At 42.1% G+C, this 16873-nt stretch overlaps 1 protein-coding gene across 6 annotated transcripts in view; it reads right to left on the bottom strand.

The window, feature by feature from the left end:
- The window catches only part of LAMA2 (laminin subunit alpha 2), a 1447346-nt gene that overhangs the window by 209280 nt on the left and 1221193 nt on the right, over window positions 1-16873 (bottom strand). For all 6 annotated transcript variants that reach the window (XM_073676060.1, XM_073676058.1, XM_073676059.1 and 3 more), the window contains one exon: window positions 543-659. In XM_073676060.1, the coding sequence (XP_073532161.1) occupies window positions 543-659 (117 nt within the window). The remainder of the gene's footprint in view (window positions 1-542; window positions 660-16873) is intronic.

The raw sequence follows: 16873 nt of genomic DNA, 5'->3' as shown, positions 1-16873 counted from the left end.
GACATGAATGGATCCTGAGATCTCACAAGAGGTTGACATGAGTGGATTATGAGGCTCACCAAATGTTGAAATGAATGAATCCTAAGCCTCAATAAGGGTTGTCATGAAGTTATCCTTAGAGCGTACTGGAGGTTGACATGAATGGATTCTGAGCCTCACCAAAGGTTGACATGAATGAATCCTCCTCAATAAAAGTTGAGGACTCACTAGGGGTTGACATGAATGGATTCTGAGCCCTCACCACAGGTTGACATGAATTGAGTCTATACTCTCACTAGAGGTTCAAATTGATTATTTTAGGTTTATATTGAGATCCACTAGGCTGTACTCTCCAGGTAAAAAGTTAAGAACATTTCTGGAGAGAATGATTTTTGTGTCTGTCTGTTGAAGACAGAGGTTTAGTAGCTAGAATTATAAATCACTTGTTAGATCTCTGTAACAGCTTATGCTTGGCTACTCCAAACTTGTTTGCTTTAGTGTAAGACCATTCTCTAAATTTCAGTGATTCAGGAAGTTTATGACATACTGTGGTTTTTACTTACGTTTTCCGCTTCATTAATGTTTTGTGCTAAGTTGTTGACTTCTGTCATAATATCATCAGACTCACTTAGAGTGTTCTCAGTCTCTTTCTTGCCTCTGTCAACAGTTTGTTTATGTCCCTAAAATAGACAACACATAACATCAAGCCAGGGAAAATCCTAATCTAAGTAAACTATGAAGGTTACAATTGCAAGAAATAGTTAGTGAACCCTTTGTAGTCCCCTATATTTGTTTGCTAATAAAATGTGTTCCAACTAATTATTTACGTCACAATTATAGACAAATGCAGACTAATTAAGCTAATCGAATAAAAAGTTATGCCATTCATGTCTTTTTTTGATTATTATACATCATGCAAACACTTTCAGAGCATGGAAAAAAGTAAGAAAACCACTGTGTTAAAGGGTTATCCACGCCCCCTAAAAAAGATAGGTTTTCTTGAATGAAAGAGGTGCGCATGCTCAATCACCGCACTATTTTTGCTGGAGAAAGCTGAGTGCTGTGTTTGGCTATTTCTGGCAGTCTCATCGACTTTGAATGGAGTGGAGGTCGACCATCTGCACCTCTACTCCATTCAGAACTCAGCTGCAGAGCCTCAATATCAGAATTGTGAGGGGTCCATTTGTTGAGCAAGTTAATCCCTGTCCAACATATAGAGGAAAACTTGTTCTTTTGGGGGGAATAACCCTTTAATGATTTATTTTCATTACTACAGTCATGTGTAATGCTGAAGTTACTTTTCCTTGTGGGTCCATTGGTATGAGGCTGGTAGTTCAGTGATTAGCACTGTTGACCTCCAGTTCACAGATTTGGCTTCAAATTTATACCAAAAATAAAATTTAAATGGAGTTTTATTTTCCTTATGTCCACCCTTACCTGAAAGATTTTTTTCAAGGACTCAAATTTGTTACAATGCATTGAAGACCATATGGCACATAACGGCAAAACAAAACAAATGATAGACTGCAATTCAAGTAACTGCATAGCCATGTAAAGTCTCGTCACCTTTGCAGGTCAGGCTTGGCATATCACTCTCCATAAAGAGAAACGTTCCCCCTTGGATCCTCTCACCCATCCAAACCAGATCTCACACTTTGCACTGATGAGGAGCAGCACCCCGAAGCACAGTGTCTGCAAACTGAGATTCTGGTTTGGCCTTTACCCCAAGTCATATGACAAGGCTCGTTAAAGAGTCGATATTGACTTTTAGGATTGCTACTTCCAATAGGTGGCACTAGAGTTCTAGTCCTCTTCCTCTCTGAAGAGGCAATTTGCATAGCCATGTATTAAACATTTCCTGACAGATTATATCTATGCCACCCAACTCGGGAAATGTCGAACTAAGAACAAAGGTAAGGAAGAACGCATCTGTACTTTTCATTCAACCCATATAACATAGGCATACTAATAAGTCAAATGACTTTATATGAAATTTACTTTGTGTAATATCCTGATGTAACTGTGTACACCGCACTAGAGTATGTCAGTACAATACAGTCTAAGAAATGGGAGATAAAACCCCTCCAGCATAGGACTTTCTTTGCTGTCAGCTAAACACAGACATTTAGTTATTTTTATCAAGTTGTATTCTGACATGTTTAACCACTATATTACGCAGTCCTGTGCCAGTTTACATAATGTGAAGTAAAAAGGACCTTACTCAGTATTGAATTGATTTAAGTCGACATAATTTAAAAATGTTCTGCATCTTCGCCAAGCAAAATACCATGTATTATACTGATCGCAATTGTAATCTTTTCCCTAGTGACTTAAATATTTGTACCAATACATAAAAAATGCTAATGTAAAATATTTTTATATTAAAAATCCATCATGAACAATAACAGATTCACATTCAGATCACTAATGCACTACAGTATATGCAGCATTTCCATCAAAATGTATTCTTACAAAGTAAGGACATTCATTATTCTGCAGGGATAAAAATGTGGATTTGAATAACCTTCAATACAAGCCATTAAGTCATCTAATCACACTTTATTCATTCCTGTTCAGTTCCGTCTGGATTTATTTTAGAAAAATTACCCATCTCAGATTTAAATAAATTAAAAATGAAAACGTGCTTCAATATACTAGCATCAATAACTCTAGAATGGTTAATCTTCACATGTCGTCAAAGTCAAAGAGTCCCAGAAAACTGCAACTGAACTGTAAAATATAATGAAAAAGATGCCTGTCTCATGGTGAATAATGGGAAAAAAATGTATCCTGTGTGGATTAATATTCAAATATCAAGATATTTGTTGTAAAATAAAGCACGTGTCCATCTTTAAACTCCATATTATAAGCACATACAGAACTGGCTTTAGAGCCACTGAATGGTGAATGAACATGGGAGAGAAGTTCAGTTGCATACAACACAGGAATCCTGTGGGCACTTAATAGTGCTAGAAATTAGTTGAGGACCCTGTTACTTTGCACTCGGTCATACGAGAGACTTCAAGTTAGCCCTCTGTTTCTGGGAAGTTTCATCTCAATACCAGGCACTTTTTTGGTTATGAATAATTGACTTTATATTATCTTGCAGGATAAGTAATTTAATGTATTCACAAACTTACTGAGCCTGCTTACAAGGATGACATTGATGAGGAATTAAGAATAACACAATAGATAAAAAGTGCCAAAGTTGTACAATGGTCTAGCCATCTCCTTTAAAAATAGGGAAGTATACCTAATGCTGCATGAGCTAGCCACCCAGTCAGAATCTGAACTGTTATAAAGAGCATTAAAATGTATGGAGTTTTACTATTGAATAAACACATCTGGTTCTGAGATATAATAAAGAAGAAGAGGCAAATGAAAGTAGACAAATTGAGGAATGTGACAGGCTTCCCTAAAAGGATGTGTTTTTAGGGCACACTTCATTCTGTGAACGTGGTAAATTAAATTGTTCATCTGAGGTAGTACAGCTTAGAAGACTGGTGCAGCACTAGAAATGGGCTAGTAGGTTTGGACTATGGAGAAAGTTAGTCTTACATTGTTAGTAGAACAAAGAACATGGGTAAGGTAGTGGAGAAATATGAGGAAGATGTAATGTGGTGCAATACTATAAAGAGTTTTGTGGGTGAGAGTAAGTTAAAAGGGAATCTGTAAGCAACCCCCCTCAATCACATATATGGGCATACATGTCTTTGAAATGTACAATCCTAAAATTCTAAAAAACTTGGGACACTGTATAAAATGTAAAGAAAGTAAGAATACAATGATTTAAGCAGTTAGGATCCTGTATCAGACATGAATGTGACAATATGTCTCTCCTAAAACTCTAGCAATTCATCTTACTTCCCCTTAATGTTTACAGACTGTTGTAAAAAGACAAGGTGACGCTACACAAAGGTAGACATAGCCTTGTTCCAACTTTTTTGAGATGTGTTGCTGCTATCAATTTTTAAATGGGTTAATTTTTTCAAATGAAATGGAAAAGTGTTTCACTTTCACCTTCTGATATGCGTTTTTCGTTCTCTTGTAAATAAAATATGTCTATAAGAGAATTCCAAATCATTGTATTCTTGTTTTCTTTACAATTTACACAGTCACAAATTTTTTTGGAATTGTGGTTGTAAATCTATCCAACCCATTTATATCTTCTATCTGTTGCTGCACTACCAAGTAATTAGCTTTTTCATTCAAATGCAAATAAGATGTTAAGTGCTGTGGGTGTGACAGAGCACTCAAGAAGCTACTACCTCTGGAGTTGGATTCAGCACCCAAATCTTTAGATTGATAGATAGCTCCCTATTTGTGTGATGTCAAATGCTGGGCAGACAGTGAGCTGGAAAACAACCTTGGAATATTACACAGGAATTCGGCAACAGATAGAAGGTATAAGGATATCAATTGATTTAGATTTCTAAGACTTGCACACCTATATATATGATTTGGAGGGGTTGATCTTAAAGACAGATACTCTTTGAATTGTTTTCTCAAGTCAATAGACAACTGCTGCACTGACTGCACAAAGTGATTGCAACAGTGTAGTGGTTGGTCAGAGAAAGTTTAGTGTGTGAAAAATTGATAAGTAATTGTGACACTGATTCACTACACACAGGCATGCTGTGAGACAGGGTAGTCAGGAGGTACAATGGCATATACCAGGAGGGCTTGAAATACAGAAGGGTAAGTCAAAGGCTTGGTCAGGAAACAGTCTGAGGTCAAATGGCAGAAGGGTACGTCAAAACCAGGGAGTACAACAAACGGGTAGTCAGAGGCCAAGTCGGGTCAGATACCTGAAGTCAAAGAGCGTAAAAAGCAGAACGGATAATCCATGAGAATTGTCACAACAGATTCAAGGTCATAAACAAGATCAGAAGTCAGACACACAACAAGTGCACACACACACACGTAACAAAAGTAAAGCTACAACTGACACTGTGCTGCTCACAGCAAGCCAGCTAAATACCTTGTAAATCATTGGAGGATGGTAGACACCTGGAGAAATGCCAGCAGACTAGACCAGATTGAGTAGCAGGGCTGTCAATCAAAATTCTGATAGTCCATGATCAGATTGGATGACTGGACTGTTACTCACAAAACCGACAGTGCAGCACATTCCAAATTCCATAACGTGGCTGAGCTGTCACTCACAGCGTTCCTAGGCCACTCAGCTATGAAACCATGACAGTAATGCAATGAATTGACTGTATAGGAAATTAATTACAGTAACCAAGATGAAAATTAATTAAAGTAACAGTAAGAATTTTGGCTATTTACACAGTAAGAAACAGGCAGATTCTGGAGATGCTTTTGAGATCCAAGTGACATGAGGTTAGGGGATTAAATATAGGAAATAAAGGAAAAATCTGAGTCAAATATTGCCACCAAAACAAAAGTGTGCTGCCTATGAGTTATGGTAGTTATATACAGTGCCTTGTGAAAGTATTTGCCCCCCTTGAACCTTTCTACCTTTTGCCACATTTCTGGCTTCAAACATAAAGATATAAAATTTTAATATTTGGGCGGAGAATCAACAACAAGTGGGACACACTTGTGAAGTGCAACGAAATTTATTGGATATTTTAAACTTTTTTAACAAATTAAAAACTGAAAAGTGGGGGGTGCAATATTATTCGGCCCCTTTACTTTCAGTGCAGCAATCTCACTCCAGAAGTTCAGTGAGGATCTGTGAATGATCCAATGTTGTCCTAAATGACTGGTAATGATAAATAGAATCCACCTGTGGGTAATCAAGTCTCCGTATAAATGCACCTGCTCTGTGATAGTCTCAGGGTTCTGTATCAAGTGCAGAGAGCATCATGAAGACCAAGGAACACACCAGGCAGGTCCAAGATAGTGTTGTGGCAAAGTTTAAAGCTGGATTTGGATACAAAAAGATTTCCCAAGTTTTAAACATCTCAAGGAGCACTGTGCAAGCGATCATATTGAAATGGAAGGAGCAAAGACAGATCAGAGATGCAGCCAAAAGGCCCATGACCACTCTGGATGAACTGCAGAAATCTACAGCTGAGGTGGGAGAGTCGGTCCATAGCACAACAATCAGTCGTACACTGCATAAATCTGGCCTTTATGGAAGAGTGGCAAGAAGAAAGCCATTTCTCAAAAATATCCATAAAAAGTCTCATTTGAAGTTTGCCACAAGCCACCTGGGAGACACACCAAACATGTGGAATAAGGTGCTCTGGTCGGATAAAACCAAAATCAAACTTTTTGGCCACAATGCAAAACAATATTTTTGGCATAAAAGCAACACAGCTCATCACCCTCAAAACACCATCCCCACTGTCAGACATGGAGGTGGCAGCATCATGGTTTGGGCCTGCTGTTCTTCAGCAGGGACAGGGAAAGATGGTTAAAATTGATGGGAAAATGGATGGAGCCAAATACAGGACCATTCTGGAAGAAAACCTGTTGGAGTCTGCAAAAGACCTGAGACTGGGACGGAGATTTATCTTCCAACAAGACAATGATCCCAAACATAAAGCAAAATCTACAATGGAATGGTTAAAAAATAAACGTATCCAGGTGTTAGAATGGCCAAGTCAAAGTCCAGACCCGAATCCAATCGCGAATCTGTGGAAAGAGCTGAAAACTGCTGCTCACAAACGCTCTCCATCCAACCTCAATGAGCTCGAGCTGTTTTGCAAGGAAGAATGGGCAAGAATTTCAGCCTCTCGATGTGCAAAACTGAAAGAGACAAACCCCAAGCGACTGCAGCTGTAATCGCAGCAAAAGGTGGCGCTACAAAGTATTAACTCAAGGGGGGCGAATAATATTGCACCTTTTCTTTAGGATCAAAATCACAAACCGGTTTTCAGCTCCAGACATCACCTGATGAAAACGGAAGGTGAAAATCGGTTTATGATTTTGATCGTAAATAAAAGGTACTTGTTTTAATTACCGTATTCTCACTAACGTCTTTGACAGCGCACCAACATAACTTTTATAAACACTGTTAGTTTGTTCACCGTATTTTATATTTGTATTTTGTATGTAACCCCTTCTCATGTACAGCATCATGGAATTAATGGTGCTCTAAAAATAAATAATACTTAAAATAATAATAATAATAATTTGTTTTAAATCCCGCCATATGTTTCCATAAATATGGGCCTTTTAGCATACTGCAATTTTTTATGTCCTTTATCAAGGGGGCATTGCTTACAGGGTAATAATACAGAGCAGTCTAAAGACACCCCCTATTGGATCCTGTGAGTCACGCCCCATTGGTAAAAATTATTAAGCTTAGCACTAAACAGAGAGGCTTTTATCTCTAGAACCATATGGTGGACTAACAAAAAAACCAAACAAAACTGCACACTTAGGAGAGCACTGGGTAATAAATAAGAGCAAAAAGTGATCACATATAACCTGATGACAAGTCTTCTTTACAGTAGGTCCAATTGAGAATGGTCACAACTCAATTGTCTATTATTCTAGTAACATTATATATTATGCATGCATTACATCTCTGTATCTATTTACTCATGAAACTAAAATGATGACACCTATTAATATTTGATCGGATATGTATTAGCCATTCACTTCCCAGTTTGCCCTAAATGTATTCAATGGAGTTGAACTTGCATTTTATCATTATATAGTCTATTTGTCACCATTAGAGCTGCATTTGCTTCAGGCTACTATCCATTTCTTAAATCCAGAACAGATATTATAAAACAGCATCTTATTTTTCCAGTAAGTACAAAATACTTCTTATATGTGTCAAACCCTTGGCAATTGTGACATAGTATTTTGTACCTTAACCCTTTCCTTCCAACAGGAATGTATCTTTCTGGTATTGTAGATGGTTCTTGTGTTATTTTCATGCAGTGCTTTTATTCTAGCACTCTAGTAAAGCTTGAATTTTCAGTCAAGTTAATTAATTTGATACATAGTTTAGTTACAATGAAGATGCGGTAAGAAGATTAGGCATTGTCTGAGATGACTGCTCTGGGCAATATTTATCTGGTGTTTGTATCCTGTGTTTTCGCCAAGCGTCTTTGTGGCAGCATTAGTTTATCAGGCTTTTGTACTTGGGCCTAGAAATTTATTTCAATATGCACAGAATCAGATATTCTCCTCCACAGTAAATATAATGAGACAATGTGATCAAGTCGTTTCCTAAATTAAAGGAAAATGCCATGTGAATGCTGGATAGTAGAACTCAGCTTTCACTTATCATTAGTGTTGAGCATTCCGATACTGTAATATCGGGTATCGGCCGATATTCGCGGTATCGGAATTCCGATACTTAATTCCGATACTTTTACAATATCGGATACCGGAATCGGAAGTTCCCATAATGCCTGCGCTCTGCAGTGTCTGTGAAGGATGACAAGTTGGATGGCAGCGCGATCCAGCCTGTCATCAGAATGCCATCCCAGCGGGGGAGAATTCTCCTGATTGTTTAAAAGCCGGCGGGCGGTATAAAGCCGCCGGCTTTTAAACAATCACACAGCCCCATACTGCTTCCCCGCAGCCTCCCACCCCGATCCTCCGCTCCCCTCGCCACCTCCCATCCCGATCGTAAGTTAGGACCGGGCGGGGAGCGCAGCTCCAAGGAGCGGGGAGTGAAGGACCCGGGCGGGGAAGCCGGCAGTGAAAAGACTTCACCGCCGGCTTTCCCGTTCTGTGCTGCGCTTTCCCGCCGGTTATTTCAAATGAACAGCTGAGGTATCAGGTGATGCCGATCAGCTGTTCATTTGAAGTCGCCGCATTGCCCTCAGAGGGTTCATGTGAGTTCATGCTTGACTGCATGAACTCACATGAACTTTCCCACGGCCGCACAGGTCAGCCTCACCTCCCAGACCATCAGCCCGTCATGATTAGTGTGTGTGCGGGGTGTGTGTGCGGGGTGTGTGCGCGATGTTTGTGCGGGTGTGCGCGGTGTCTGTGCGATGTGTGCGGGTGTGTGCGGTGTGTGTGCGTGCAGGCAGACATAGGCCGATGTGACACTACTACTCCCATCGGCCTATGTCTGTCCCCCGTCCACTCCTGCCAGCAGGATCAGCTCGATGGGAGCAGTAGTTCCCATCAGACTGATCCTGCTATTTAAATTGCCCTACTGTGTCCCCAATAAATTTTAAATACATGTCATTGGTGGCCAGTGGTTACCTAAAAGAAATTAGTTCATACATTACCTGTCCCCGCCGATCGCCACCTAAAATAAAGTAAAAAATAAAAAACTACACCTATACTCACCTAGACACCTAATTCCCCGAAGCCATCGATCTCCTGTAATAAAATATAAAATAATAAACCACAACCTTATCCTTACCCCTCCGTAGCAGTCCACGAGTGTCCCACGAAGATCTCCAGTTCAGAGCAGCCACATAGAATGTGACCGCTCTGAACCGCTGCCGCCGCTAGAATGACGGGGCCGTAAGGGTTCACCGGAGTTCAGGCAGCGCTGCTCCGGTTAGCTCCTTTACGGCCCTGCTGTACCGTGAGAAATTCCCACGGTACAGCAGTGCCGTAAAGGAGGTCTCCGGAGCTGCGCTGCCTGAATGCACTCCGGTGACCTCAGTCAGTGGCTCCCGCTGCCGGGAGCGGACGTGTTCCCGGCAGCGTGAGCTTACAGCAGCCATGCACAGCTGTCACCATCTCCAGATGTGACAGCTGTGCATGGGAGATCAGCGCAGGAACGTGGACAGGTAACTATTATTTTTAGTAAACTAAGAATTAAATAAAATTGTGTGTTTTATTTCAAATAAATTATTTTTTTCTGGGTGTAGTGTGTGTTTTTTCTTTTTAACACTTTGTAGGTTAGTAATGGGGGTGTCTTATAGACGCCCATCATTACTAACCTGGGCTTCATGGCAGCTGGCGCTGACATGAACCCCACCACTATTACCCCCTGCCACCGCACCAGGGCAGCGTGGAAGAGCGAGGCTAAGTGCCAGAGTTGGCGCATCCTATGGATGCGCCATTTCTGGGGCGGCTGACGACTGGTGTTTCTAGCCTGGGAGGGGGCCAATATTCATGGCACCCTTCCTGGGCTATTAATATCAGCCCCCAGCTGTCTGCCTAGCCTTTGCTAGCTATTAAAATAGGGGGGACCCCACATCATTTTTTTGGGGGGGTCCCCCATTTTAATAGCTAGTAAAGGCTAGGTATTCAGCTGGGGGCTGATATTAGTAGCCTGGGAAGCTCCGTGGGTTTTACCCCCTTCCCAGGCTTCAAACATCTGCCCCAGCCGTCTGCTAAACCTCCGCTAGAGACTAAAATTATGGGGGATCCCACGCTATTTTTTTTTTAAATAAATCCATTATTAACACTAAATGACATTTGAGGAGTTAATAAAGATGCAGTCCCTAAATTATTATTTATTTTTTAATTAATTTTTCCCAAAACTTTTGACGTGGGCTTCGCCATATTTTTGTATGCCAGCCAGGTACAGCATCCAGCTTCTATGAATGCGCCATTTTCCGGGGTGGCTGCGGACTGCAATTTTCAGCGGGGGGCAGAAAGCTTGGGCCTCCCTGCGCTGCAGATTCCATCCCCCAGCTGCCTAGTTGTACCTGGCTGGACACAAAAATAGGGAGAAGCTCCACGTTTTTTTTTTTTTAATTATTTCATGAAATTCATGGAATAATTAAGAAAAAAAGGGCTTCCCTATATTGTTGTGTCCAACCAGGTACAAATAGGCAGCTGGTGGTTGGGGGCAGCCCGTTCCTGTCTGCTGTACCTGGCTGGACCCAAATATAGTGCAAAGCCCCACGTCAATTTTTTTTTAATTATTTCAGGAAATTCATGAAATAATTAAAAAAAAATTATGTGGGGCTTCGCCCTATATTTGTGTCCAGTCAGGTACAGCAGGCAGGAACGGGCTGCCCCCAACCACCAGCTGCCTATTTGTACCTAGCCGGACACAACAATATAGGGAAGCCCTTTTTTTCTTAATTATTCCATGAATTTCATGAAATAATTAAAAAAAAAAATACGTGGGGCTTCGCCCTATTTTTGTGTCCAGCCAGGTACAACAAGGCAGCTGGGGGCTGGAATCCGCAGCGCAGGGAGGCCCAAGCTTTCTGGGCCCCACCCGCTGCAAATTGCAGTCCGCAGCCGCCCCGGAAAATGGCGCGTTCATAGAAGCGCCATCTTCTGGCGCTGTACCCAACTCATCCAGGGCCCTGGTGCGGTGGCTCACTGGGTAATAAAGGGGTTAAGGCCAGCTTGGCATTATCAGCTGGCCCTAAGCCCGAAATTCATGGGGTCACGCCAATATTAGACATGACCACCATGAATTTCTAGTAAAGTATTTAAAAAAAACACAAACACCCAGAAAAAAGTCCTTTAATTGAAATAAAGACACAATTCTTTATTGTTCTAAATTAAACCATACTTACAGTCACGCCCATTCCAGCTGAAGCCAACGATCTCCTGCAATAAAAGTAAAATAATAAAGCAACCTCATCCTTACCTTTCCATGTTTCCCAGGACAGCTTCAGCTCTGCTACATCGAGATGACAGGCTGGACCGCAGCAGAACGCTGCCATCCAGCCTGTCATCCCGCAGACACTGAGAAGCGCAGGCATGCTTGCGCTCCTCAGTTTCTCGCTGTGACGGCATCCAGATGAGCCGAGGTCATGTCCAATGAACTCAGCTCACCTCATGCACGTCACTGACAGCGTGGGAAAATTCTCCTGCACTCAGCGCTTCAGCGTGAGAATTTTCCCACGCTGTCAGTGACGTGCATGAGGTGCGCCGAGTTCATTGGACATGACCTCACCTCATGCACGTCACTGACAGCGTGGGAAAATTCTCACGCTGAAGCGCTGAGTGCAGGAGAATTCTCCCACGCTGTCAGTGACGTACATGAGGTGAGCCGAGTTCATTGTCGGCTCATCTGGATGCCGTCACAGCCAGACACTGAGGAGTGGAAGTATGCCTGCGCTTCTCAGTGTCTGCGGGATGACAGGCTGGATGGCAGCGTTCTGCTGCGGTCCAGCCTGTCATCTCGATGTAGCAGAGCTGGAGCCTTCGTGGGAGCCATGGAAAGGTAAGGATGAGGTTGCTTTATTATTTTTCTTTTATTGCAGGAGATCGTTGGCTTCAGCTGGAATGGACGTGATGGTAAGTATGGTTTAATTTAGAACAATAAAGAATTGTGTCTTTATTTCAATTAAAGGACTTTTTTCTGGGTGTTTGTGTTTTTTTTAAATACTTTACTAGAAATTCATGGTGGTCATGTCTAATATTGGCGTGACCCCATGAATTTCGGGCTTAGGGCCAGCTGATAATGCCAAGCTGGCCTTAACCCCTTTATTACCCAGTGAGCCACCGCACCAGGGCCCTGGATGAGTTGGGTACAGCGCCAGAAGATGGCGCTTCTATGAACGCGCCATTTTCCGGGGCGGCTGCGGACTGCAATTTGCAGCGGGTGGGGCCCAGAAAGCTTGGGCCTCCCTGCGCTGCAGATTCCAGCCCCCAGCTGCCTAGTTGTACCTGGCTGGACACAAAAATAGGGCGAAGCTCCACGTTTTTTTTTTTTTAATTCATGAAATTCATGGAATAATTAAGAAAAAAAGGGCTTCCCTATATTGTTGTGTCCGGCTAGGTACAAATAGGCAGCTGGTGGTTGGGGGCAGCCCGTTCCTGCCTGCTGTACCTGACTGGACACAAATATAGGGCGAAGCCCCACATCAATTTTTTTTAATTATTTCATGAATTTCCTGAAATGATTTAAAAAAAATTGACGTGGGGCTTCGCACTATATTTGTGTCCAGCCAGGTACAGCAGGCAGGAACGGGCTGCCCCCAACCACCAGCTGCCTATTTGTACCTGGTTGGACACAACAATATAGGGAAGCCCTTTTTTTCTTAATTATTTCATGAATTTCATGAAATAATTAAAAAAAAAAAATACGTGAAGCTTCTCCCTATTTTTGTGTCCAGCCAGGTACAACTAGGCAGCTGGGGGATGGAATCTGCAGCGCAGGGAGGCCCAAGTTTTCTGCCCCCCCCCCCCGCTGAAAATTGCAGTCCGCAGCCACCCCGGAAAATGGCGCGTTCATAGAAGCTGGATGCTGTACCTGGCTGGCATACAAAAATATGGCGAAGCCCACGTCAAAAGTTTTGGGAAAAATTAATTAAAAAATAAATAATAATTTAGGGACTGCATCTTTATTAACTCCTCAAATGTCATTTAGTGTTAAAATAAAGGATTTATTTTAAAAAAAATTGACGTGGGGCTTCGCCCTATATTTGTGTCCAGCCAGGTACAGCAGGCAGGAACAGGCTGCCCCCAACCACCAGCTGTCTATTTGTACCTGGCCGGACACAACAATATAGGGAAGCCCTTTTTTAAAAAAATTATTTCATGAAATAATTAAAAAAAAATTGACGTGGGGCTTCGCACTATATTTGTGTCCAGCCAGGTACAGCAGGCAGGAATGGGCTGCCCCCAACCACCAGCTGCCTATTTGTACCTGGTTGGACACAACAATATAGGGAAGCCCTTTTTTTCTTAATTATTCCATGAATTTCATGAAATAATTTTAAAAAAAAAATGCGTGGGGCTTCGCCCTATTTTTGTGCCCAGCCAGATACAACTAGGCAACTGGGGGCTGGAATCCGCAGCGCAGGGAGACCCAAGCTTTCTGGGCCACCCCCGCTGCAAATTGCAGTCCGCAGCCGCCCCAGAAAATGGCGCGTTCATAGAAGCGCCATCTTCTGGCGCTGTACCCAACTCATCCAGGGCCCTGGTGCGGTGGCTCACTGGGTAATAAAGGGGTTAAGGCCAGCTTGGCATTATCAGCTGGCCCTAAGCCCGAAATTCATGGGGTCACGCCAATATTAGACATGACCACCATGAATTTCTATTAAAGTATTTAAAAAAACACAACACCCAGTAAAAAGTCCTTTAATTGAAATAAACATACAATTCTTTATTGTTCTAAATTAAACCATACTTACCATCACGCCCATTCCAGCTGAAGCCAACGATCTCCTGCAATAAAAGTAAAATAATAAAGCAACATCATCCTTACCTTTCCATGGCTCCCACGACAGCTTCAGCTCTGCTACATCGAGATGACATGCTGGACCGCAGCAGAACGCTGCCATCCATCCTGTCATCCCGCAGACACTGAGAAGCGCAGGCATACTTCCACTCCTCAGTGTCTGGCTGTGACGGCATCCAGATGAGCCGAGGTCATGTCCAATGAACTCAGCTCACCTCATGTACGTCACTGACAGCGTGGGAAAATTCTCCTGCACTCAGCACTTCAGCGTGAGAATTTTCCCACGCTGTCAGTGACGTGCATGAGGTGAGCTGAGTTCATTGGACATGACCTCACCTCATGTATGTCACTGATAGCGTGGGAGAATTCTCACGCTGAAGCGCTGAGTGCAGGAGAATTTTCCCACGCTGTCAGTGACGTGCATGAGGTGAGCTGAGTTCATTGGACATGAACTCGGCTCATCTGGATGACGTCACAGAGAGACACTGAGGAGCGCAAGCATGCCTGCGCTTCTCAGTGTCTGCGGGATGACAGGCTGGATGGCAGCGTTCTGCTGCGGTCCAGCCTGTCATCTCGATGTAGCAGAGCTGAAGCTGTCCTGGGAACCATGGAAAGGTAAGGATGAGGTTGCTTTATTATTTTACTTTTATTGCAGGAGATCGTTGGCTTCAGCTGGAATGGGCGTGATGGTAAGTATGGTTTAATTTAGAACAATAAAGAATTGTGTCTTTATTTCAATTAAAGGACTTTATTCTGGGTGTTTGTGTTTTCTTTTAACTTTGACTATGGGGTTAGTAATGGGGGTGTCTTATAGACGCCTCTCCATTACTAACCTGGGCTTGATGTCAGCTGGCATTATAAGCTGACATCAACCCCAACCCTATTACCCCCTGCCACCGCACCAGGGCAGCGTGGAAGAGCGAGGCTAAGTGCCAGAATTGGCGCATCCTATGGATGCGCCATTTCTGGGGCGGCTGACGGCTGGTGTTTCTAGCCTGGGAGGGGGCCAATATTCATGGCTCCCTTCCTGGGCTATTAATATCAGCCCCCAGCTGTCTGCCTAGCCTTTGCTAGCTATTAAATTAGGGGGGACCCCACATCATTTTTTTGGGGGGGTTCCCCCATTTTAATAGCTAGTAAAGGCTAGGTATTCAGCTGGGGGCTGATATTAGTAGCCTGGGAAGCTCCGTGGGTATTACCCCCTTCCCAGGCTTCAAACATTTGCCCCAGCTGTCTGCTTAACCTCCGCTAGAGCCTAAAATTAAGGGGAACCCCACGCCAATTTTTTTTTAAATAAATCCTTTATTTTAACACTAAATGACAAGTACAGTAAGCAACACTGTCACTGTACTTCATATATATCTGACTGACATGTTTCTATCTATCTAATCTATGTATGATTCTCTATTCTTTCTATTCTAAATTGTCGGGTACAGATGCTGAATTTCCGGCCGGCTTTTTTAAAGAGACGGTGCATGAAAACACTATTATTTTTTTAAATAAATCCTTTACACTAAATGACAAGTACAGTAAGCAACACTGTCACTGTACTTCATATATATGTGACTGACATGTTTCTATCTATCTAATCTATGTGTGAAGCTCTCTTCTGTCTGTTAGAAATTGTCGGGTACCGCTGCTGAATTGCCGGCCAGCTTTTTTAAAGAGACGGTGCACGAAAACACTAATATTTTTTTTAATAAATCCTTTACACTAAATGACAAGTACAGTAAGCAACACTGTCACTGTACTTCATATATATGTGACTGACATGTTTCTATCTATCTAATCTATGTGTGAAGCTCTATTCTTTCTGTTGTAAATTGTCGGGTACCGGTGTATGCCGCTGATGAATTGCCGGCTTTTCATGTCATTCTACATTATTCTTAGTTGTTTTACTTCATGTAGAATTAACCTACAAGGAAAGAAAGGGTTTATTTTCATTCCGATATTTGTGTCCCATTGACTTGCATTGGTTTCCGGTATCGGAATCGGCGATATCCGATACTTTTTGGGTATCGGCCCGATCCAGTCCGATACGATATTTCCTGATATCGGAAGGTATCGCTCAACACTACTTATCATGGATCTCCTGTGTACTGTAAACATGGGCAAAAATGTTTTATCACATTACCAACATTAAAAAAAATATCTAAACGTATTAAGAAATACAGTATAAGCTAAAGATTGTGCAGCATACAAGTAAAGATATAAATGGGAATGAATCAAGAATTATTAAAAAAAAAATGATTAGAAATGAGTTCCTAAAGTTAATCCTAAAGTGGTGCGAGCTTGTGTTAGGATAGATGAACAGCACATTTGGTAATATAATTGACAGTAGATGTCTGGAAATACAGTACGTAGCATATTATTATTCTCAGTGTCTTACTGATTCCTTATCAACCTGCAAGAAATTCTCCATATCAATCTCATATAAAATCCAATGTACTCTATGTGCGCAAAATACATCCGTGTGCATGTGGTCTTATAGGGGTGACTGCAGACTTTTCTTTTCATCTCAGAAAACCCCTTTAAAGTGCTCCTGTCACCAGGTCAAAAGTGGCCAGTTTTTGCCCTTATTTTATTTCTGCTCCACTGAGTATGCTGTTTTTTACTTTAATATTTGACATATGATTGGAGATATATGGATCTTTTTTAGTGCTAATTTTTATGGTCTAAAAAGGGTGGCTCATGGAATTCTTTGGAAGTGTTCCTTTAGGCTGCTCTGCAATACTGTCTGTGAGCAGTGTAAGGGTTAATCACAGTTTAACCCCCCCCCCCCACGTGCTGCAACTCCTGCTTCTCCACTGCCCTCTACTGATCAGGTGACACGTTACATCACAAATCTCCAACAATACAGTAAACTGTGATTAACCTTTACATCGGAAAAGT

This window comes from Phyllobates terribilis, unplaced genomic scaffold (assembly GCF_046119375.1).
Source record: "Phyllobates terribilis strain yellow unplaced genomic scaffold, ASM4611937v1 Scaffold_3__8_contigs__length_932513732, whole genome shotgun sequence".
Lineage (NCBI taxonomy): Eukaryota > Metazoa > Chordata > Amphibia > Anura > Dendrobatidae > Phyllobates > Phyllobates terribilis.
The sequence above is the reverse complement of the archived record's forward strand: the minus strand, read 5'-3'. Positions and strand labels throughout refer to the sequence as shown.